At 39.0% G+C, this 25,231-nt stretch overlaps 1 protein-coding gene across 2 annotated transcripts; it reads left to right on the top strand.

Annotated features, from left to right (window-relative positions):
* Positions 1–24,884, top strand: cdkn1a (cyclin-dependent kinase inhibitor 1A). 2 transcript variants are annotated; one of them, XM_002935778.5, is made up of 4 exons: positions 2–136; positions 16,344–16,448; positions 22,099–22,467; positions 23,118–24,884. In XM_002935778.5, exons 2-4 carry the CDS (start codon positions 16,439–16,441, stop codon positions 23,168–23,170), a joined length of 432 nt encoding a protein of 143 aa, XP_002935824.1. In that variant the 5' UTR covers positions 2–136; positions 16,344–16,438; the 3' UTR covers positions 23,171–24,884. The 2 variants fall into 2 exon arrangements, with proteins under 2 accessions (XP_031752659.1, XP_002935824.1); XM_031896799.1 differs by lacking the exon at positions 16,344–16,448 and having other exon boundaries at positions 1–136.
* Positions 24,885–25,231: the final 347 nt, after the last annotated feature.

Genomic DNA, 25,231 nt, shown 5'->3' with positions numbered 1-25,231 from the left:
CGTAATGTAGGATTTAAGAAGCAGAGTGAGCGTAGTAATAATTGAATGTAGCCGGGACTTTCGCTCGGGTTGTTTGTTGTGCCATCCCCGTGGATATTGCGCTGCTGTTTGCCAGACATATGAAAACAAATGAAAGGTAGGAAAATGCTACGGGACTTCTACAAGTAATAACCACTTGGTTGGTTTGTCCAGTTGCGGTTTATATAGAATTTACGTTATCAATAGTCTTTCAAGCTGTATAGCTGTTTGATTTGTTGCTGCAGCCTTTACCCAGTTGTTATGCATGTACCTCTGTAGCGCCAGTGATCCCCGTCTGTCTGTCCCTGTGTGCAAGGATGCAGTTATGGCAGGCAGGGCAACTTTGCGCGGATGCACCTGTATTTGTAGCTGGGATGCGCAATTGGGACGCTTTGTGCCCTGCCACTGGGCTTGTTGGACCGCTCTAGGAGGTAGGAGGATGGTCCGGCTTTGCGGGGAGCTCAATGTTGTACCTGTGTTTGTTTTGGACGTTACTGTGACAATGTTACGGCACCTGTCACCCCCCGCTAACCTCACTGATCCTATTTCTTACAGCTGCTAGCTCGGGGCATTATTACTGTGTGTGTGGGTTACTAGTTGTCATTGACTACCTGTCTATTCACAAGCGTCCTCTACAACTCCTTGACCCTAGCAACTAAGTCACTGCAAATAAAAGTGGGGACGATTGATGCAGCTTCAGTTTTGTTGCGATGAGGTTGTAATAACTGCGTTTTTAATCTAGAGAAAATAATCTTTAGGGTGAAGACACACAGAGCTGCCAGTAGCAGCTACTTTATCACAGCTACTAAACGCCAGAAAATCCCCTGCCATAGACAATACTGAGAATTGCCATGTGTCTTCACCCTTAGGATCACAAAGGCTATGATGTGTGTGTCTGGCCACATAGATCTATGGGCTCAGCCTTTCTGTGGAACTAGTCCAGACATAGCTTCCTCCTGCTGATGCACTACTTGGGCTGAACAGCTCCATAGGCTTTAGTGTAACCTACAGCTTGTCACTCATTGGGATCACACTGCTTCACCCAACTAAGAGGCATTTATATACCATGATTATTTGCAACATTTCTGAACTAAACATCTTTATGGCTTGTTTTCTGCAACATTTTTATTACCATTCCAACCTGTGCCCATCAGCTGTTTCAGAACTACAACTCCCAGCATCTGTGGAAGTTTTTACTTCAAAGATAGAGAAAAAGGGTGAAAGGTTGGACACTTCAGAAAAACCCCATGTATTCTCATCAGCAATTGCTTTTTTTTATTAGTCCTTATTTCTTGCATATTTATAATCAGTCAATTTCCTTGGAAGTGCTAAGGCTTATCCCAGTGTTATGGGCTCTACAGGTTAACCCCTGCTGTACTGGCTCACCCATAACACCAGGCATTCAGCATCTCCCACCATTCCCTATTAGCACCTGTAAAGAGCCTACAAATCACAAATGTATGTATGTATGTATGTATGTATATCTTTATTCATAAAGCGCTACTTGTATACGCAGCGCTGTACAGTAGAATACATTATTACAAACAGGGGGTTAAAGATAATGGATAAATACAAAGTACAACAATAAATACAAATAAATACAAGGTACAGTTGCAGTAAGAGTCAGAAACACAAGATGAAGGAGGTCCCTGCCCCGTAGAGCTTACAATCTATATAAATGCATTGTAATTTAACATGGATGCTTCGCAGTGAGGAGTTTGATGTTTTTGCAACTTTTGAATACTTGATGGGCACCTGCCACAGACACAGGACTGGTACCTTTTCTCTGCTATCTTTATTTCCTCTTGATAACATTGGCATGAAGTGTAATGTTTACTGTTAAAATGCCTGCCAAGTGGCCGCCCTCCTAGGATAAAGTGATGCAAGGATGAGTTTCCCTCCAATATTTTCTATGAATATAAATTTCTTTCTGCAAGTCTGGATTATTGAAAATTGATTTGGGGCAGCAGAATGTTAGTGGGCTGGCAAACCAACCCCACTACTAAAAGAATGGATATCATTTGTTTTCTTTTATTATACCTTGATTTATATTGCTGTTACTGAAGCTTGATGTGTTGGGGGTTTAATTAATAATTTCTGGGTCAACAAACTGGCACTGTGCATATTAGACTAAGGCACCATGATTGTAAAATATCCAGCACTGTCTGTTATAATTTGAAGAAACAGAATGATCTGTGTGCTCCAAACATTTTGGGGGTCAAATCCAGCACTGAACTATCGATCAAGCACTTTGCTATAATGTGGTATTATAAATTAGTTAATGTTAGGTGTTTGACTATCATATTTTTGTACTTACCACACTCTGTGTGCGTCTAATAGTGCCATAACTTGCAGGCGGGAGCACAAGTGCACAGTTTAGACAGCTTTCACGGTCATACTTATTGAATGATTTGGCACCAGCATGAGATCATCGAAATGATCATAGACACATCACATCTATGGAAAATAATACATCACCACACCCGAACACTTGCCCTAATACTAGGCTAGACGTAATATAAGGGTTAATTCTTGTACAGCCATGCTCCCATAGACCAGAGAGCTTTAGCTTTAGTATGACTTTGATTCACTGTACAGACTTTACTAGCAGACAGCAAGCCTTATATATAATATTAAACACTTGCTCAACGACCAAGGTTTTTTTTTTCATATGTTAACAACATTGGTAAATATTTATCCAAGCCCTATGTACGTGATAGTGAGAAGGTAGGTAGGTAAAGCAGATCTTGCCTTCGTAATGTAATGGTTCATACTTCGAGTTGAGATCAGGTAAACCCACACCTAGGTGAACCTGTCACATTTGTTGCGTGACGAGATATTGCAAACACTCTGTCTGTTAGATAACAATAAGTCTAGCAGTGTGTTATTATGATTTGGTTCCTCTTTTGCATTCACTGCACATTCAAATATGTGATGTAAAAATAAGGTTGAACAGGTTGTTTTGACAAACGCTATAATATTTCCCCAGGGTCTAACTGCAGATCAGAAAGGAGGCATGCAGAGAAATGTAAATTCACAAAGAGTAACAGGGCCATAGACAAAATAATCCACAGTAATCTGCAGCTCTCCATCATCTAAGGCAGTGCTGTCCAACTTCTGTGGTACCGAGGGCCGGAATTTTTCTTGCCTACATGGTGGAGGGCCGATAATGGAAGCCAGTTTTGACCACTCCCCTTTTTTAAACCACACCCACTTCAAACTACACCCATGCTATCACAAGAGCTTTTAAGACCATCCCCACATTAATGGTGGCAACACAGCAAAAACCCAATGGTTGGTGCTCACTGAAGGGATATCACCCATCATTTATATATGAAAGAATTATATTATGTCATACACTTAAATCGATATGCCTCCTCCTCTTCTGTGGATAGCACAGCAACCCCCCAGCATATAATTATACCCCTTGGGGACCATATAATGACTATTTCCAAATGCCAAACTCCAGGAACAAACCCCTGCCAGGTTCACCTTCCACAGGCAGCATAGGGCAGGGAGAGTATGGCACACACAGGCAGCATAGAAAAGGCAGAGTATGGCACACACAGGCAGCATAGGGAAGGCAGAGTATGGCACACACAGGCAGCATAGGGGAGGCATAGAGCAGGCAGAGTACTGCCTGCCCTCCCCTGCCTATGTGTGCCATACTATGCTTGCCCTCCCCTTTCTATGTGTGCCATACTATGCTTGCCCTCCCCTGTCTATGTGTGCCATACTATGCTTGCCCTCCCCTGCCTATGTGTGCAATACTATGCTTGCCCTCCCCTGCCTATGTGTGCCATACTATGCTTGCCCTCCCCTGCCTATGTGTGCCATACTATGCTTGCCCTCCCCTGCCTATGTGTGCCATACTATGCCTGCCCCCCCCGCCTATGTGTGCCATACTATTCCTGCCCACCCCTGCCTATGTGTGCCATATTATTCCTGCCCTCCCCTGCCTATGTGTGCCATACTATGCCTGCCCTATTGCACACACAGGCAGCATACAGTGACACAATGCTGGATGTGTCAGAGGGAATGTCTGAGGTGTGAACAGGGGAACAATGTGGGTGATTACAGCCTGAGGTGTGAACACTGCAGGGGGAAAACAATGAAGGCATTAAAAGGTGTGAACAGTACAGGGGATTACATGATTAAACAATACAGGGGGATTACAGCCTGAATCTGAGGTGTGAGCAATGCAGGGGGGCAGTTCATCTCAGTACTGATACCATTTAAAGTTAATACACAAAGGTAAGCCATCAAAGCAGCCAGACAGGTGGGGGGCCACACAGAGGGGGGTCGGCCCGCGGGCCGCCAGTTGGGCAGCCCTGATCTAAGGAATCTTCTATCATCCTGTATTAAATAGGAGGCATGGCATCTTGTGGCAAGATCTGTCACGTCCATATTGTACGACAGGTGCTACATTTCACACTTTTTCTAGAACCACTTAATATTTGTGAAAAGCTTTTCACTGTCACCTCCTCTGCATTTAAATCATAAACATGAAGCCCATACAAGGGCCATGTGTTTGGTCTGGATGAAAACTATAGTGCTTAATGCACTATTATTGGTACAGGCCATATTGATATGCAAATTGATTGATGGGGCAATCACTATTTTGCTGGTTTTTATGCACATAACCTTGTCATGACATGCCTTTAGAATCTGTACTATTGACACTAGATATGCATGGTAGGAGAAAGCCCCATGTTCTGTATCAGTTATCAGAACCTGTCCTTCATTTATTGGAAGAAAATCAATGACCAAACTGTTTTTTTTTTTTGTTTAAACAGTTTTCACTGTTAGAGGCTTGTTATAACTGCCTTTAGTTTTTATGTAATCATATTTGTGTTTTGCTAAACACATTTAAATTATTTTATAATAACCATTTGCAAAGAAAAACATGTCTATGTTTTGATAGCACATAGACTGAGAAGTTCCCCAGTGAAACTGTAGTTCTGATGGACATTTTACTCCTTCACTTGATGCATATAGCGAGAGATGAACTAGAAATGATCAGAAAAAAATGTTTTTTATTCGTGATATTCAGAAGGAATTGTGCCTTGAGAACCGTGGAGAAAGACAACTAATATTTGTTAATGCACACTGAGCTACTAAATGACTGCAGAACAGCTGGTTTTGCACATTGTCGTAATATATATATGTAAACACAGGCCATTCAAGATCCACTAGTAAGCTCCACTGTGGCAGTGAATGGGATGGGAATAATGTATAATCTTCGTAAAGCACTAAGTAATATGTAGGCACTTCATAAATAAAGAATAAAAATAGGCCTCTGGGGCACACATTTGCATAGCAGACAATAAATAAACTGTTTAAATACAAGGGTTATAGTAATTAAGTTGGGATAAATAGGGATTGGATGCCATTCATGGCTCTCTATTAAACTATATATAATGAAAACTTTCTCATGTAAAACAGGTCTATTTTTGCTTGCTGGTGCCCAAGTAAACAGGTATAATAAATAGATTTTACATTTTTATGGTGTTTTGTGAACAAGGCTTCTAGTTACAAATCCCCGCCTACTCCCTGCCCAGTTGGCTTGTCACGCTGCTTGATCTATGCACCCCGCCCCAGACAGCTGAAGCATGTAAGTATTGCTTGCCTTTTATTAATAGCTAATGTATGCTATGGCAAGTGTGACACTATCCTAAAATGATTAATTATTAATTATTTCATAATATTGCATTTTCCCCCTAAACATGTGAAAGCGCAATACATAAAGGTTAATTTAGCTAATGCAGCATTGAATGTAATACACTCCTTGTAATACCTTTTAATACCTGGAACGTAATACTTAAACGGGTTGTTCACCTTTAAATTAATGTTTTATTCCTAAAAAGTTTTCAGTTGATTTTTTATTATTTGTTGCTTTTGAGTTATTTAACTTTTTATTTAGCCACTCTTCAGTTTGGAATTTCAGCAGTTATCTGGTTGCTAGGGTTTGAATTACCCTAGCAACCGTGTATTGATTTCAATGCCAGAGTGAATATAAATAGAAGAGGGCCTGAACAGAAAAATAGTTAGACAAAGTAACAACAACACTACAACTGTAGCCGTACAGATCATATATGTAGGCAAACAATTTAAAAACTATAAAAAAAAACAATTTTCATTCTTAGCAAAACTTGTAAATGAACCACCCCTTTAAATGATTCCTAGTGAAAAAGCAAAAAACAACCACAAATAATTATTAGGACCCCCAAACCTTGATGCTCTTTTTTATAACCTTTGTACAGACCTCTGAAACCTTACCAGTCTCTATCCCCGTTTTAGGAAACCTCAAAAATTTCTTATTTAAATTTGATGCTTAGAACTTTCATAATAACCCATAATTTTTTAGCTGGGGGAAGCTCACTTGGATGCAGGAAGCATTAAAGGGAACATTAGGAGTGGCTGTGGCAAACTTGTGGCTTGCAAAAACCAAGGGATAACTGATGTGTAGAGACTAATTAGAACAGACACACCAAACAATCCTACTTACTGAACTTACTAAACATGCAATTTAAAGCTTTACTGATTGTCTCTGCTAGAGATTCTATAGGCCAGATAATACTTTTATCTTCCTGTTGATGACAAAGAGAAAATAAGGAAGAGGGAGACATTTACATTTAAAGTCACAAGAATCGTTGGAACAGATGCAACAAAACTGTATGGCAAATGGTGCACATATTGCAAGCATTTGGCAAACAACTGGTGCTTTTGTGTGAAAAATTCTTATCCTGTTGCTTACATATATTTATATTTGGTAAATAAGGTTTGTCCTTTCATGTGTTGTGTGAGTGATGATTGGGCACACGCACTATCCAAACAAAAGCCCTTATGTTCTTCGGCGTGTTATACAGACTGGTTTATTATATGGACAATATGCAAGTGCAGGGGTATAACTTAATCAACGTAATATCAGGTATATGCATCTACAGCTAGAATAGGTGTGATAGTTTTGTCTATTCTAGTCACTAAACTGAAATTATGAAAATTATTTATTAATACAAATCCCAGGTTATTTATGACAGACTGGAGACATAGGCATAACAGTGAAGTCAGTCAGCAATGCTCTTTTTAAATCATGAGCTAAAGTGGATTTAAAGTCAACCTTTACATTATTTTATATATGTTAGAGATGGGTGTATTTGAAGAAAAAAAAGAAAAAACTTTTCATTAGGTCTTCATTATTTATTTGGTATCATTTTGGAATATTAGCAGTAGTCTGCTAATTTCCAATATCCAAACAATACCCTAGCAACCAAAACACGGATCAACTGATCAGAATACTGCATGAAGCCAAAGATGTAATGTAAAATGACCAACAAAATCAATAAAATTGTCAGTTTAAAAAAAAAAAAAACAAACCCAGATCAGCTGTGAAAGAAGCAATTCATTTTTGTTCAGTTGCTTCTTTCTTTTCTGGCTTTTGTCTTGATGTTCCATTTTAATTTCCAGACTGCTATATGGTTGGTAGGGTAATTAAGGCCTTGCATCTTGACAGGCCCTTGCATCCAGAGTTTAAATTCTGTACAACAAAATTTGCAGATATTTAAAAGAAACAAGAAAACATTATACTGCAAGTTGTTATAATATACCACTCTCTACAACAGGGGTCCCCCACCTTTTATACCTGTGAGCAACATTCAAATGGAAAAAGTGTTGGGGAGCAATACAAGCATGGAAAAATTTGCTGGAAGTGCCAATAAGAGCTATTATTGGCTATTTAGCCTGATTTATATGCAGCCAAAACTTGCCTCCAAGCAAGAAATTCAAAAATAAGCACCTGCTTTGAGGTCACTGGGAGCAACATCTAAGGGGTTGGTGAACAACATGTTGCTCGCGAGCCACTGGTTTGGGGATCACTGCTCTATAACATACTAAAAGCTAATTTCAATTGTAACTAGCCCTTTATACAGCTTGCAGTGACCAATTATTATGGGCTTCTTCAGGCCATAACAATCCTGATGGTCTGTGTTACCTGTTGCCTGTCCTTGTGAGAGCTGGCAATTGGCAGGCTTGCTCCAGTCTGGTCCTCAGCCATTTCTCAAAATAAGGGTGCAAGTCACTGAGTGTTCATACAACAACTGTGTTATATAATGTGATTATGCGTCAGGAAAAGTACATACATTAGATTGTTGTAGTTAAGGGCATGCAAAAAAAGCATAGTATTTTTGTCAGTATGTCTTCATCAGGGCATATTATAATAATACTTAGAATGCACCAAATTTATTATACCTCTGCTTTAGTAGGACGCAGGGGGTGGATGCCCCCTGCATACGCATGGGGTTGGTGTGAAGGAGGGGGGGCGCACTATTGGCTAGTCGGGTCCGCGGTGCTGGGAAGAGCAGGCATTGGTGGCGCAGCGGTGGGTGAGTCACCCAAGGGGTTAAAAGCCGCGCAGCTGCGTGGGCTTACCCCATTTCCGTCATCAAGCCAGAGGAGCAAGTGCGGGCTGTACTTGATCCCTCCCTCCCACCCTCCTTTTTTCTCTCTCTCTATATATATATTTATTAAAAAAATAATAATTCACAATTGAATGATTGTCGCAGCTTGCATGGAGGAAAAGTAATGCTAAATGGTAAACATGGTAATTCTGGCCTGGTTATGGCAGATTTTGGTTTGATATGTTGTGGTCAACCTGCTGAGTTTAACAGAGGCTGATTAATATCATAAGAAGTTTTCTAAGATGTTTTTGTAATTGATTTAATATGCTATAAAATAAATAAGCTGCGGCCTTTGCACCACCTCATTCAGTGGCTTTGTCTCATCATTACTTACCTGATTCATCTGATGTCTCTGAACTACCAACCCCATGGAATATTGGGGGCTAATAGTAAGGCTAGGTGGCCTTGATGTATGACAGACGTGCTGAGAGATAAAGAGCATGAGTAAATGACAAAAGGATATGTTGAGGCATGTCTCAGGCAGAGGCTGCTGCCAGCAGTGACTAAACTCTTACCCTCGGCACAGACTCATATGACACTCTGCTACTCGTGCTTACATTAGCAGCTGACTCAGCCCTTTTCATGCACACTGGAAATCATCCCACTTATAAGAAAAGGGACATGAAATACCTTATTATCTGTATAGTGCATTTATTTTTCGCAGTAAAATGTAGTTCTTTTTTTCCTTTTATTGCTTAGGGAGAAGTGGTGCAATCAGGTGCTTTTCTCCTGTCAATAAAAATACTTTTTTTTCCATTTTAAAGGGGTGGTTCACTTTTACTTACATTTTTAGTATGTTATATAATGGCTTATTCAAACCAACTTTTCAATCAGCCTTGTTTTTTTTTTCAATAGTTTTTTAATGAGATCTGCCCTCTGACTCTATGCAGTTTTTAAATGGGGGTCACTAAGCCCATCACAAACTTTTTATTACCCATCTTCTATTCAGGCGCTCTCCTATTAATAGTCCAGACTCTTTTTGAAAGCAATGTCTGGCTGCTAGGGTAATTCTTACCCTATTCATGTGCACATATAACATCTTGGAACACATGGCACACACCAAATTAACCATCATCCATGGATATGCCGACCAAATCTTATGCCAGGGCTTGTCATGACATTGCAGACTAGACTGAGACAGATATTTGCTCTGGTGCGGTAGTAAAGAAAATCTCATAAAATGAATGGATTACACATGGTCAGATATAGTATACTATTTTCAAGGAAAGGTCTGGTTTAAGCCCATTAAAAAAAGACATTTACACACAGAACAGACTGACTCAGACATGAACATTAACACAGACAGACGTGACATACTCTAGTATATATAGACATACGTGTTGATTCACGCAGAGCAGACTAATGCAGATATACACACACATGCATAAGTGTTGATACATCAAGGGATCTGACTCATATATAGTGTGAGATATATAATATATACTGACAGGGACCAATGTAGAGCAGACTATTGCACAAACATACCTTGTACATGCAGAAGATCAGGTTTATAGGGATATTCTCCTATTTATGCAGTAAATTGGGATATTTCTGTAAATTATCATTATTGGTTGTGGCTGTGCAGTAAGCAAAGTAATAACTTAGATCTATTATCATAATGTTCCGTTTTTCTACAATTAACAGTAGGTAATATACTGCTTCCAGCGCAGTCCAAGGTCACCATAAAGATCAAATCAGCCCATTGCTGTAAACAACTTGCATTTACTCACTGTCATTTTTCACTTCTTTTACTGTGGCATTTCCTTATTCAAAAAAAAAAAGAAGTAAACAATGGAGTATAATAAAGTTTTAATGCTAAAATTAATACTAAGGGGCAGATTTACTAAAACTCTTAGTTTCCACAAAAGTCTTACATTTACTAAAAGATCCATGCGGAAAAAATCTACAGAGTTTTCAAATTTCACAGAACCTCTACTTTTTTCAATTTTCGCACAAAAAAGACAATGCCAAAAATCCGAAACCTCTAAAGTTTCGAAGCAAAAGAAGGATCCTTCAGGGAAGGGACATCAGCCAATGACTTCTACATGATTTCGGCAAGTTTTAGCTGGCGAATTGACATATTAGGATTAGCCATTTTTACGCATACTAAATCTCCAAAAAATCACGTTTTATCACCTGTGACTTTTAGCGCTAAAAAATAAAAGTATGGGGGAAAAAAATCTGAGTGTTAGCAAATGGCCCCCTTAAAATATGCTACATGACTTGGGAACAGATTCACAAATGATATATTGCCTTGAGTCTAGCTAACCCTGCGGCAGTTTCATTTGCTACCATGTCTATTAAATATTATATTAAGTCACAAGAAGTGGTGACAGTCATGCGTTCTTTATAAGTAATTCCTGTAAACAGTAAGCACTCATTTATCTTAAGACTATTTACTAGTAGAACTCGTTGACCCTTTTTTAATATATCTGTCTATGAGAAAGTTTAATAACCATTTGTAGGGAGCGGTATTACAGTCACACAGTAATGCAGGCGAGATTTATGGACTGAGTAGTGGTAAGACGGAGTCAGCAAGGGAAACCACACCAGGAGCAAGTCAAGTAAGGATAACTTGCTGAAACAGAGTATTTAGCAATAGTGGTTCAGGATATATTTAAAACTAAATAAAATGTTAACTACTAGTTCCCACAGTGAAAACTGCAGTCGCCACAGATGAGCCACACAGTCCCCTCAGGGTAAAAAGTATACCCACTGAGGTAGGCAGTATCCTGCACAGATGTAACTGATATCAAATAGTGGGGACACGATTGGTGTTGTGGCAGTATTCTTAATATTTTTCTACTACACAACCATTTTCATCATTCATTTTTAATAATACATTGCACCAAGCAATTTTTAAAAAGTTTATGTAAGTAAACTACTCCTTCTTTCCCATGGTATAATAATGAGTATTAATAATGAATAAATGTATGAATAATAATAAGGTAATGGGAATTTGATGTAGAAAATAGCTAATGGCCACAAATCTAAAAAGGTATTTATATGTTTCCAGTTTCTTTAGAAACCCTTTATAGTTGTGGTAAACTATAACACCCAGAATTCTTAGACAGCCTTTAGCAGATGGTGGGGATGATGTTTTTTTGCAGCTGAACCTCTGCTGGGCAACTGGTTACTGAAGCACAGGAGGACCAAATGCACCTGTGCTGGTATGATTATCTTGTATCTTGGTACAGCTTATGATAAATCCTAGGCAGATATTTCACAATTAGACATTTAAAGGTTGAAGGGAAAGGTTGTGACCAGGCATGCTCAAAGACAATGACAGCTCAAGGGGCGGGTATAAATATATATTTTTCTCTTAATATTTCCATTAAACACATATATGGGCCATTAAAGTGATACTGACACTAAAAAACGACTCCTCAAAATATGAATGTACATAAAAAGTTGCCTATGGGTCATGTTGATTGATTTTTGCTGAGAGATTTGCTTTTGTAAATAATTGTTCCTAAACCTGAGTGTTTTGCCAACCTGACTGTCCCTTCTCAGCCTGTCAGTTATAGCTTCTAATGCTAACGGCCTCCTGCTGCACAAATATGGCAGCCCCTTATAGGGGAACATGGGGGATCAGACAGGTAATATAAAAGCATTGGGCAAATACTTTTAATGCAGAAATGAAGGTCATGCAAAGACAATGTTATGATAGATGTAAAAAAAGGTTTAATTTCTGGTGTCAGTATCTCTTTAAAGAACATGTAAACCCCACACACAAAAATGTAATCAGTAAACAGCCTCTTTGAAATCTGGTTGTCCAGAGGTTAATAGTAAGGCTGCAACATCTACTTAATCACTTAGATTTCCTTCTCCTCCTGTAACCCACTCGGCCCCCTTGGGAATTTGCTTTCTGGCCTGTGGGCATGCTCAGTTGTTCTAAGCTCAGATTACTAAACGCACCCTCCAGTCTAGCAGCCAGTAAAGAGATGGCATTGCTGGTTCCCATAGAAACTCAGCTCTAGCTGTTTGTTTCAATTTTTTTCTCCTAACCTCCTCTCCTGAGCTCAGCTTAAACAAAGCAGAACTTTTATCAGAGACAGTTCTGCCTGTGTGAGCCTGTATTCTTGATGAAATGTATGCTGAATAGGGGTCTTTGTGTGTGTATGCTGTTTGAAGATTTTAATGTATCTAATTATGTATCAGAGGAAAAATGTCCACGTGGTGAAAGCCAATATTTGCTTTAGGAAAATGTGATGGTGCCTTTTGGGTGGGGGAGACGTGCCCAACTGATATACATTGTAGGCAAATGTAGGCTTTACATGTCCTTTAATATAAGGTAATGATTTCAAAAACTGTTTTCCTGTAGGACTCAAAGCACTTTACAGGATATACAGCAGTTAAGAATGCTATTATGGGTAATCAGATATGGAGGCTACAGGGGATTACGTGACAGAATCATAAGGAATTAAAGTAGGGATTTAAGCCAGGTTCTGTAGCCTGTTATCCAGTGCCAGAGGCAGATCACCAAAACTCTAGCACAACTTCTCCTTCTTCTGCAGCTGGAATGAGATCAATAAGAGTGTCTAACTTCGCAAATTTCTATTTTTAAGTGATACATTTCATTTATATTACAAAGTGTTGCCATCTTGTGGGCAAAACAGAATACTATAATTCCCTTTGAGATATTTCATATTATGATATTTTGCATGTTATTTACGATATGCATATTACATAAACATTGAGCCTGAGTTTGGTGATCCTTTTCCATCCACATTTTTCTAAATGGGGATATTCTACTGTATTTTCTTTGTGGGCACTCTCCATGTAATGTATAAAATGAGTATTGAGGCCAAATAAAATATCATAGGTATTAATAATAATAAAAATGTATCTGAACATGGGAGTAAACTTACTCCGAACAAAATTGCCACCACTGGTTAAATTATCTGGAAACTGGTGGAATGCTACCTCAGCTGTACAAAAAAAAAGCAAAAAACATAGTACACACTGTACTGTACTGTACTTCATGATAATGGCCTAGCCTGTGGGCAGTGTGCCCCATTACCAAAAGTACTCTTAAGTATTTAGACAATACAGCCTCCTTTTTTTGTGGATGCTTGCCAGAGAGCACCTATTTATTAAGGCAAATAGTAGAATTCTGCACAGCAGGATTGCTGTAAGAAAAGCAGTGGTTTCTTCCACATGCAGGTAACCCGCCATATTACCAGAAAAGGGCATGCCATCGCTAAGGGACTCCAACATATGGGGCTGACAGGCCTAGGCCAAGAGTGAATGTCAAGCTGGTAATAGGGTTTCTTGGTTTCTTTAAAGCATGTCCCTCAACTCTTAAGCTTGTTTGAACTCAATGTCTGATCTTCTGGGCATGTAAGACACTCTTTGGTTACATGCAAGCTGGTCTTAATTCTAAATTCTGAAAATCTAAATTCATAAAGTCTGGCCAATTGATTCTTGGGTAAAGTTTTTTAGGTCCGCATCAACTGCTTTCACCCCAAGGGCCACATGTGTCTTAAAGAGGTTGTTCACCTTTACATTAACTTCTAGTATGATGTAGATAGTGCTATTCTGAGACAATTTGCAACTGTACTTGATTTTTTATTATTTGTGGTTTTTGAATGATTCAGATTTTTGTTCAGCAGCTCTCCAGTTTGGAATTTTAGGAGCTATCTGGTTGCTAGGGTTTAAAGAGGGACAGAAAGATACTGAATAAATAGCAACAATAAAATGATAGCATCACAGAACAGTTTTTTGGCTTCTGAGATTAGCAACCCCCATTTGAAGGCTGGGCAGAGTCAGAAGAAGAAGGAAAATAATTAAAAAAAACTATACAAAATAAAAAATGAACATCAACTGAAAAGTTGTTAAGAATAGGTAATTCTATAACAAAATAAAAGTTAACCCGAAGGTGAGATACCTTCTGGTTAGTAAGTACAGTATATGGAACTGAGCTGCAAGTGCTTATATTGACACAACATGATTCAAACTAACAGTTTGAATAATGCCATGTATCTTCTACCCACAAATAGCAAAAATGGCCTGGATAACAGGATGGTTGCTTATGTATGGCCAACTTTTGTCACTTTATTGTCTCTTCAGCTGACAGACCAATGCATAATTACACCATCACTTACCCAGTGAGGTTAGCAGTTGTATTTAGCCCATAATAAGTTACCAGAATTAAAGAAGATGTACAGCAGTTTTGTTTACCTCAAATATAAAGGGGAAAAATTTCCCTTTGTTACTGTGTGGATGTGTACCTTGTGGCTTTGTTCTGTATTGTTTGAACACGGTAGGCCTGAATGTTAAAAAGACCATCCTCTCATCTAGGAGGAGGTCAAACAATATTTTTGTTAAAGAAAAGTTTGAGAGGAAGCGGTGAGTGCATATCTAACCGTTCACAACTGTGTGTGGTATATCAACTGCATTAAAACGAAGACTGAATATTTACAGAGTGAGAGGTTCAGGGCATAAGCACCATAGTCTAATCTGTAGTCTAATCTGGTGGGCGTTTAGCTTGTTATAAGAAACCGTTAAGTTTATAGTTCACCACTGTATAAGTGTATAAGTGAATAGGAACAACTGGGAGCCTCCGGATAAATAGAGTAAAGTGCACATTGTGCCACCTAGAACACTATATTTATTCTGCAGAAATCTTTATCATACCTAGGTAAACAGCCTTAGAAGCTTTCGTTTGTTCAAGATTGCAGCTGCCATTTTAGCTTGGTCTTCATAGCTTCCTGCTTGCAGCTTAGTAGTTATAGTGAGAGTGAGTTTTATGAATTCTTATGGGAGGGGGGGGCACGAGAGAGGAGAGAACTGCGCAGACTCTGGCTCCAGAATGAAGGATTTTTCTGAGAGAGGAACTCAGATACGCTAAGAACATGTTTACAAAAAAGGAGACAAGAAATCCTGTGTTTCTTTTGATAGAGGACCCAGTGCAGCTTTTCTGTGAGAGCTTATGGCTGTATTTACATAGACCTTTTTGATAAAGCTTACATAGTTTTTACCTATCCTTCTCCTTTAAATGCAGGGCTGATTCTAGGACAAGAGTCGCCTTAAGGTAGCTCCTGTGATGCCGTCCTCCTGTTGATTACCTTTGCTGTGGGTCCGGGGGGTTGCATTGCTAGTGCAATTGCACTCTCTGCATTAGATGAGTAACTGTAAATTTGCTCTTATAATTTCCCGCCCCTGGCAACTACTGGGGCACTACCCCCTGGGAGAGTTTCCCAAGTCGCCTCATGGCAGCAGCGCTCCTGTTAATAGGTCATAGTAAAAGGGATGTTCCATTAGAATAAATAGAGTGTGGGGGGTAGTGATGGTTTTGGAAATCCAGGCCTTTTTGTATTGAAACATTAATAATTACAAGATTTGTTTAATGTCTGAAGATTAATGGCAGATTTATGTGAGTGAAGGTAAAAAACAAATGCTTTATTAATCATGCATATGCATATATGTATATAGGGTAAAAAAAACTACATTATACAGTGAAATATAAGAGCATTAGAAACCACAAAGAAGTTCTGTGACCATATAAAACCATGATGCCACAGCTGGAGTGGCTGTGTACAAGTGCGGGGGCTTTTTATAGCCTTTCATTTTAAAGTAGGCCCAGAAGAACATTATTTTTTATTTATGAGAGAGAGAGTAATTTCTACTAGTCAGTCCCTCCTTCATCATACATGTCATGCAAAATCTTTCAGTGTGTGGGAAGAGCAATGTGTGTCTGTTTATGAAGTTTAAATAGTTTTTACAACCGAGAACACGCATCACACTTTGTTGAACACACAGTATCAGTTACAGCATGGCAATGGAATTTGTTACACCGCAGTACTCTCACTTTTATCTCCAGTGCCAATATACCTGCACTTACTTTAATTTCCTTCTCCCCTGCAGATACTGACTCCGGAACCTACTTTAGTGACTGAGCCAGATTTCTACTTGTTTTAGGGACCACATCACATGAGCGTTTAAATCCAGAGGAGTTGCTTATGAGTCAAGGTAAGAAAGCGTCAGGGGTTGGAAAAACATGAATAAGGTTGGGGGCGAGGGTTGCCTTTTATTCTCTTTTCCAGTGCAGATTGCTGAGAAATCAATTGTGTCATTACTGGGATCAGTATATAATCATTTTTATACATTACATTATTTACATTATTTCATCATTTATTTATATTAGCTAATAGTGATTGTGAGGAGGCTGAGCATTTTGCAGCAGGAATCAGCTAGATTGGGTAAGGGCTATTCAGTTGGCCAGTTATATTATCAGCATGTTGCTACAAAAAGCTATGTTGTATCAGATATAACTGTAAGTCTAAAAAAAACCAGAAAGCATTGCAGTCGTAAAAAAAGTCCCCCACAGCATGGGCAAAAATCTTCAGTACATATTTTGTTACTATTTATGCTTCCAGTCCTTAAATGTTTTTTTCTGTTCTATAAATGTGCCATTTATTAAACTGCAGGTTTCCTCAGTCTCTGTGGAATTTGTTGCAAGATTCCTCTCTGAGCATTTGTAACTTTATACCCAATTAATATTATAAAAATAGACACTATTGCTCAATGCACGTTTTTATAAACATTTTGGCCTCTCCTACAACTTCCTCTTCTCCGTTGCTTATTCAGAGGTTTCATGTGCCTCTCACATCATGAAATTTTGACTTGAAAAAAAAACCTTTGCATTTGGTGTTTGTTACACTTTCTGCCCCAAGTCAGGAATACGTGTTTTAGCACAAGCAAGCAGGTTGCGTTTGTTTAGGTATCAGATGAAAGGAGTCTGCTGACATGTGAACTGATTGCACACACAATGGATTAAGGGCCAGCATGTCTGAGTCAAGAATGATATGCAATTGGCTGTATGCCATTTGTAATGAACTAGGTCGCCAAATGAGCAGATCTTTCCCCCAATATGCCCACATGGGCTGATCTGATCATTTGACCCTAGGGTTACAATGAAGGGAATACAGGTTGTTAGGGTAAGGACCAAATCAACCAGCCAATTCAGTCCTCAATCCAATGGGAAAATCAAACCTTCCTTTTATTCATTTGAATTCTATGGAATGATTTGGTAAACTATGGCTACTGTGCTGTGCAGGGTACACTGTTCCTCCCAAGCTGCATTTCAGTTTCTGCTCTTCTGTATGATCCTACCTCTGTGCCTGTGTTTGCCTTTTGTCTTTTTTCCTGTCTCAAGTTCAGTAGCTTGTATCTCTATGGGGGAAAGTGGAGAGGGAGACATTCAGGCGCAGAGAGATTGTTGAAGTTGTATTAAACAAGTGGCATTTTCATACATTATTTTGCTGGAGATGGCAGTTAAGATTTGGACTCTAAATATTCTTAAGTTCTAACATGTTTACTCCACCAAAAATTTAAAGGAGAACTACTGTTTAACAGAGAAGTAGGGTAGAAATGCTGTACATTATGTTTTGGATTTCTGTTCCTGCTCTGTGCTACTGTCAGTTACTAAGTTTATAATTAGGGATGCATCAAATCCAAGATTCGATTCGGTATTCAGCCAAGATTTGATCTTTTTCAGCATATGCTAATTAGGATTTGGTTCAATATTCAGCAGAATCCATCAGGGTGGATTTGGGGGTTCGGTGGAACCCAAAAAACTGGGTTTGGTGCATCCCTATTTAGATGTACTGCGAACTTGTGAATTTATTCTACCAGTGCACACTACATGGTGTGGAGCACACAGAGTGCATTCACACATAATTCAACACTTGTTTTTGTTGTCTTAAAGGGAAACGAAAGGTAAAGTCACTTGGGGGTGCCAAAATGTTAGGCACCCCCAAGTGACTTTAACCGCTTACCTCGTACCCCGGGCTGGTGCCCCTGTTGGGAGAAAACAGCACCAGCCCGGGGCACCTGGAGCGCAGCGCTTCCGTGTTCTGGCTTCCTCTTCCTGAATGCCAGCGGTGGGCGCATGCGCAGTAGAGTGAAAAGCCGACTTTAATGTTTAAGTTCGGCTTTTCTCTCTACTGCGCATGCGCGCGCAGCGAAACAAGAGGAAGGAAGCGCCTGCAGCTACCCCGGGCTGGTGCTGTTCCCTCCTCACAGGGGCACCAGCCCGGGGTAAAAGGTAGGTGGTCAAAGTCACTTGGGGGTGCCTAACATTTTGGCACCCCCAAGTGACTTTGACTTTCTTTTCCCTTTAAGTGTGAGAAAAAAGTGTGCACAAAAGATCATTTTTCAGGGCCTACAAGAAATGTAAAGCAGGTTGTTACATTTTTGAATTGAGAACTGCTGACAACCTAAATGTCAAAGCTTCTTGCCAATTGCTACCTTCCTTTGTTCTCTACTCACAAGTAGCTTTAATTACTTTTGTAAGGATCTTTGTGTCTGGAGGTGTTACAGTTTGCTCTTGCATACTTTGTGCTTCACATTTACATTCTCCCTCTCAATGGTGCCGATTAAGGCAGAAATAATGGAAACCAACAGGGACATAACTGGTTCTGGTCAGGGCTGTTGGGAGTGTTGCTAAAAGTGTTCAGATTTTGCTGAGGCATGCATATATTATTTTTAATCCTTGAATTATGCCAGATCTTAAACTAGCCATATCCTAAAAATCTGATCATCTGGCCCCTTGCTATTATTCTGGATTGTAAACTCTATGGGGCAGGAACCTTCTTCCTCTTTGTCTCTTGACACTTGGGGCAGATTTATCTTGATTTATCTTTATGTGTGAAATTAGGGCTCATTATATTAAAACTCACCAACTTTCTATTGAGTTCTATAAGATTTTTAGAAGTGTATGTATCAATGGCTGAAAGTTAAGGCCCCCATACACGGGCCAATAGAAGCTGCCGATATCGGTCCCTTGGACCGATTCGGCAGCTAATCGGCCCGCGTATGGGCAGAAACTTGGCGACATCGCCAAGCGAGCGGATCTTATAGTGTATGGGGACCTTTAGAGTTTACCATTTGATAAAAAATGTTTCTAAAAACTCCATAGAAATAAATATAGAGTGGGTGAATTTTTCCATGGTGAGCTCTGCTTTCGGACTTTGATAAATCTGTCCCTAATCTTTAATGTAACTGTATTTTGTATTTATTATTGTAATGACCCCCTGTTTGTTCTATTAATTTATTATTCTGCTCAAAATTGCTGCAGTGCTATAGTGCTATGTGAATAAAACAGACATACAGTACATTTGTCACTGAGCTCAATGGTCGAGTCTTGTTGGGTGATCATGAACAGACAAATAGAATGCTAACAGGACAGCCATAAGAATGTAAACTTGGCAAATATAGGTTTTTAGCCATTGTAATTTGTGGCTTTTTAAACTTTTAGATACATTAGACCATAGCTACATTAGGTCATAGATATTTATATCACAGAAGTGCAAATTCTACAATTGACTGCATTTGATTAGTAAGATATGCTGAAAACTGCAGTTCAACCCCAGCATGAGAGTGGCAGCCCAAAAGTTCATGCTAAGTTTTTTAAAGTCTGATAAGCAGCAATATTAAACCATGTGAATGATAGAATTCCTAATGGTTTCCATATTACCTTTGGTCCCCTGTGCCAGTGAGTAGTTGGCACGCTTGGCAGATGACATGTACAGACATGCACACTGGGTGAGTGAGGGCAAGGTGCGTGTTTGTGCAGGCTGGGACTTGCCTGACTCATGCTGCAATGATGTCACCGCCGCCGCTGCTGTGCTGGGTGGGAACAGTAGTAACATGAGACAAGCAAACAAGACTATTTTTAACATGTCTGTTTTCTTTTTCTCTTCTTCTCCGAGCAGAAGCAGGAACAAGAGTTTCTCAGCTGCTGAGGTTAATGGCACAGAGATTTTTTTTCCCTTTTGAACCAGGGAGGGCGTAGTACATAAACACTGGTAGTGAACAGATGGCTGCCTGTGCCTCTAGCCACAAAGAATATTGCTTTTGTTTAGAATAACTTCTCCCTGGGTAAAATCTTACTTATATTAAAGTAGAACCCTGATTTTATGTTTCCCAGGAGACAGCAACAAAACAGCATAGATTTCTTGAAAATCTAAAATCCTGAGACGTTAAATAGGGGTTCTATTGTATTGCCTAACTGCTTCCAAAATCCGTCTTATATCTTAAATGAATTGCTCTCTATAGTAATATATAGGGCCAAATTCCAATCAACAAGAATATATGGACGAGATTAAATTTGAGGCTAGAAACATTGGGCCCGATTCACTAAAGTCCGAAATAAGGAGTGCTATATATAGCATGCGTTAAAAATCTTATCACTTCTTATTTTTCGCTCGATTCACTAAAAGGACACTTGTCATAATTAAGAAGCGATGTTCTTGGCGTTATTTATCTTGCGACGACATATTTTCAAGCAATATATTACGCAGCGCACAACATATTACGCAGCGTGCGATATTTTACGCAGAGCGCAATATATTACCCACGTAACCATTACTTTCTGAAGACTACCGTTCTGAAAATTTTGCGCTCTGCGTAAAATATAGCGTGCTGCGTAATATGTTGTGCGCTGCGTAATATATTGCTTGAAAATATGTTGTCGCAAGATAAATAACGCCAAGAACATCGCTTCTTAATTATGACAAGTGTCCTTTTAGTGAATCGAGCGAAAAATAAGAAGTGATAAGATTTTTAACGCATGCTATAAATAGCACTCCTTATTTCGGACTTTAGTGAATCGGGCCCATTTTCTCCTAATTCAGTTTTCATGTAATAAACAGTGCAATACATTTTTCTTATTGAATTGCATCTGAAATTGATTTAGGAGATAAGCTTTTCTCATAAATGTGAATCTGACCCATCATTCTTTATGCATCAGGGAAAAATCTCTGTTCCACAAGAAATAATAAATAACTTACAATTTTTCCATTTATGTGTGTTGTTGTCATTATCAGACCTGCTCCTGAAGCCTTTATTCAATATGGCGTTTATCAAGTAGGGCTATTCAGTAACACTATTCTTTCATTAATGCTATATAATAGTGTACAGTGTTCACAGTTCTCAGTTATTTGGCTAATGAGTACCTTAATTACAAATAAGGCTAAATGTAAATGATGGAAAACTTGTATAATTTTGCCTCTACAATGCAAAAGTATTTACCTCTTATCGGTGTTGTGGCTGCCACTAAGCACACGTGATGCAAGAATACCAATGCAAAACTTGTACCTCTTACCATAGGGATTCAAGTTGCAGTTGCATCATTATGGGCATCACACTGACAGGGCATGTTGTTTATCTTACACTCCTTCTGACTTCAAATGCCCAGAATAGGGTGTGGCCATGTATTTTATGACTGAATAATGATAATGCGTAGAACTAGGACACCAATGGCCCACCAGAGAACATGATATAGCGGGCCCACCATTCAGAGCCCTTAAACATTTTCTTCATTTTCTTCTGGTATCCCCATGTTTGAGAGGTTTATTGTTAAAATGTAACTGATTAAAAGCCAAGAATATTGCAGCACAGCAACCAATGTGGCAGCTTCCAATACGATAGATTTAGGAATAATTCTATGTGGTTTCTGTGCACTTGTGTGTGTTTTATTAGTTGCATTATTGCTGCACAAGCTGGCTAAGCGCTAAGAGCAATACAGTATATACAGACAGACTGATTGATGTTGACTGAAGGGAACAATATTTACTGTATTTTTAATGTTGCAACAATTGTTTTTCTGCCCTTTCAGAGAAAATGCAGTCAGCCATAGCCATCCTCAAGCAAGCATCTGGAAATAAGGAAAAGGCTTGTCGAATGCTTTTTGAAGCTGTGGACCATGAACAGCTAAAAACTGAATTTCATGAACTTATGCAGAGATCCAACGAGGAAGCAAAAGCTAAATGGAACTTTGACTTTGTCACTGAAACTCCTCTTGAAGGGCAATATGATTGGGAGAAGGTAGAAGACAAAACCTTGAATTGCAATTCGCAGGAAAGTGAAAAAGAAAACCAGTGCCAAGATGTAGCCGCAGAGATGTGTAACATTAACCAATCCCATAAAGCTTCCCAGAATTGTGAAAGCAGCGATTCAGGCAAAAGGAAACAAAAGCTGATCACAGGTAATTGTAACAGTTCCACATAGCAGTTAGAATATAAATATTATCAGAGAGTATGCTCTGTAGCAGTGATCTCAAACCAGTAGCTCACAAGCATGTTAACCAACCCCTTTTATATTGCTCCCAGTGGTCTCAAACAGGTGCTCATTTTTGAATTTCTAACTTAGAAGAGAGACTTCTGACTTTTTCCATCTTCCAGTTTAAAACACTATTGGGGTTATATGATAAAAGACCCATAGCAACCAATTAGCAGGTAGAATTAACTGGTTACCTATTTAAAAGAAAACATATTGGTTGCTTGGGGTAACTGCTACTGGGCAAACTTAGCACATTTTATTACACATGGCGGCATGTGTACTGCCAAACAGAGCCTGTAGCTTGCCAGTCCACATTGGGCTACCAAATAACCTACCACATCCCTACTTTTTTATATTTAAATGCTGCTCACAGGTAAAAAAAGGTTAGGGGCCCCTGCTTTATAGGATATACACTCATTGCATCATTAGTGCTGCTCCAATGTATATGCTGCATTCTTTCATTAACTGGTTTTTGCATGACTTGACATCAAGTATTGCAAGTATTCTTAGCACCCATTATTATACTTAGCAACCATTATTAATATTTAATCTCTGCTTCTGTTTTTGCCTTAACAGATTTTTATCCTGTCAAGCGGAGATGTTCACCTAAACCCAGCCCCCGCGATTGATCACTATGCTGTTTGTGAGGTCCTTTCTTTGGACCTGAACAAATTTTCATTTCTCAGTTTAAGGTGTCAGAACGCTGGATTTTCATGCTCTTATACAAAACCTGGACTTTAATGGACATTACATAGACTCCAGAGAACTTCAAAATCCTCACAGATTGTACCTCACTATTACTTTAATAATTTAAACAACCGGAAGAAGAGATAAGCATTAGCTTTAGTGGTGTATGTTTGCTGAGTTTCTAGTTGTTGCAAAATACTTTTTTTGTAATTCTAAATAGTAAAACACTGCGGTTTTATAGATATATGTATATAAATGATACTAAGTTAATGAAAATGGCTAATATTTAGAAGTTTGCAACAGATTTTGACAAGATTCAGAGCAATATTCAGTAATGCACTAAAATGTTAGTCCATGTGTGCAGGCCACTTTGCTTTAGCACTCAGCATCATACCTTGGGGCTTTTTAAAGGGGACCATACACTGGATAATACTCTTCAGTATCCTACCAATCAGCCCTCTGGCTGAATTGGCGGCTACCATATGAGTGGCCATTTACATGTATGGCTGCCATACTAGTGTTCCATTTGTTTAATTAAACAATTGAAATAGCAGGAAGTGAAGAGGAGCTACAAATTTTCTTTACTCCTTCATCTATTGATGCATATTGCATCAGCAGATGAACAGATCAATATGTCAGAATAATATATCTGGGCATGTAAAGCCAGCTTAACTGTGCTAACACTGATATCTTTAAAATACTACCACCTGGAGGGTGGGTGGACATCATTTTCACGTCCAGTTGTTAAATGTTTTTCTTGCACTTACAGAGTTATTGTTTATTATAGCTATAAACAAACACAGAATAGGTTCTAAACACCTTAAGATATCCTAGATTGGGCTGCTAAGATACTGATCCTGTGCCATACCAACAAGAAGGCATCCAAGTATAATGCTCTAGAACAGCAGTTCCCACACTATAGGGCTGTCCCTCATAGGGGGGCTGGAGCAATGGAGCCATTAACGGAAAGATTTTAGATATTCTTGGAATAATGGCTGAGTTACTGAAAGCAAGGGTATTTCCTAATCTCTGTAACCTTGGTTTGGGATAAGGGGATCCCAGACCATATATTGAACTTCAAAAGGCAACTTGAACTTAATACCTATGAAAACCAATAGAAAGAAATCATTGTGGAAAATTCTAAATATGTCTACAGAGTAAGGACAGATTTTTTTGGACACCCCCTAGTATACTAGTGTTATTTATTACACCTTTAACACTGAACATTTTTAGAAGGAAATGTAACAATCATGTCATAAACCCTGCACAATTAAGGTTTCCAGCAATACATCCTCTACTAATCAGACTGGGATAATTGGCAATAGCGTCGAGCTCAGTGTAGAATGGAGCAATATCTGTTTAAGTTTTGTTTGGGGCATGTGCTAATATAAGGGAAAGGGATATTTTTATTTTAAAATATTTTAATTTATCTATGTGTATGTGTTAAATTTGTTGAATTGTTCTTATTTTATTAATATATAAAGTTCCCTTAAAATATTGCCAAAATGCTTGTAAATCGCATTTTTCAGAAAAGGGTGGAGCTGTTTTTCACCTAAAAAAGAACCATGTCATGTAGACTTTAGTAATCAAAATAGGTAATATAATAGTGCCTGTTTGTAAGCAGCAGACCAATAAATACTTCCTGTTGCTTGGTTATTATGGTTTACTAGACTTGGAACAATTTTGCACTTGTCACTCCTTCATCTGCTAAAGGGTTTTAGTTAACACTTTAAAGGGGACATATTGTGTGAGAAACAATATTGTGCGCATGAATTGTACTCACCTAATTATATAAGGAATGTGCTTTAAAAAGTAGTGTTTCGGGATGGTTTATTTGACATTTCTCCAAAACCCCAATAGCCCCGCCCATCTGTTCCACTTCCTGCTGACTCCTCTTCCAGGCTGTGCAGGGGGGGTGGCGGCACTCAGCGCACTGCACTGTAGGATAGGAACCAATCAACAGCTAGGCTGACGTAAAAGTCTTTGCTTGTGTGACTGCAGGG

This window comes from Xenopus tropicalis, chromosome 2, assembly GCF_000004195.4.
Source record: "Xenopus tropicalis strain Nigerian chromosome 2, UCB_Xtro_10.0, whole genome shotgun sequence".
Taxonomy (NCBI): Eukaryota; Metazoa; Chordata; class Amphibia; order Anura; family Pipidae; genus Xenopus; species Xenopus tropicalis.
The sequence above is the reverse complement of the archived record's forward strand: the minus strand, read 5'-3'. Positions and strand labels throughout refer to the sequence as shown.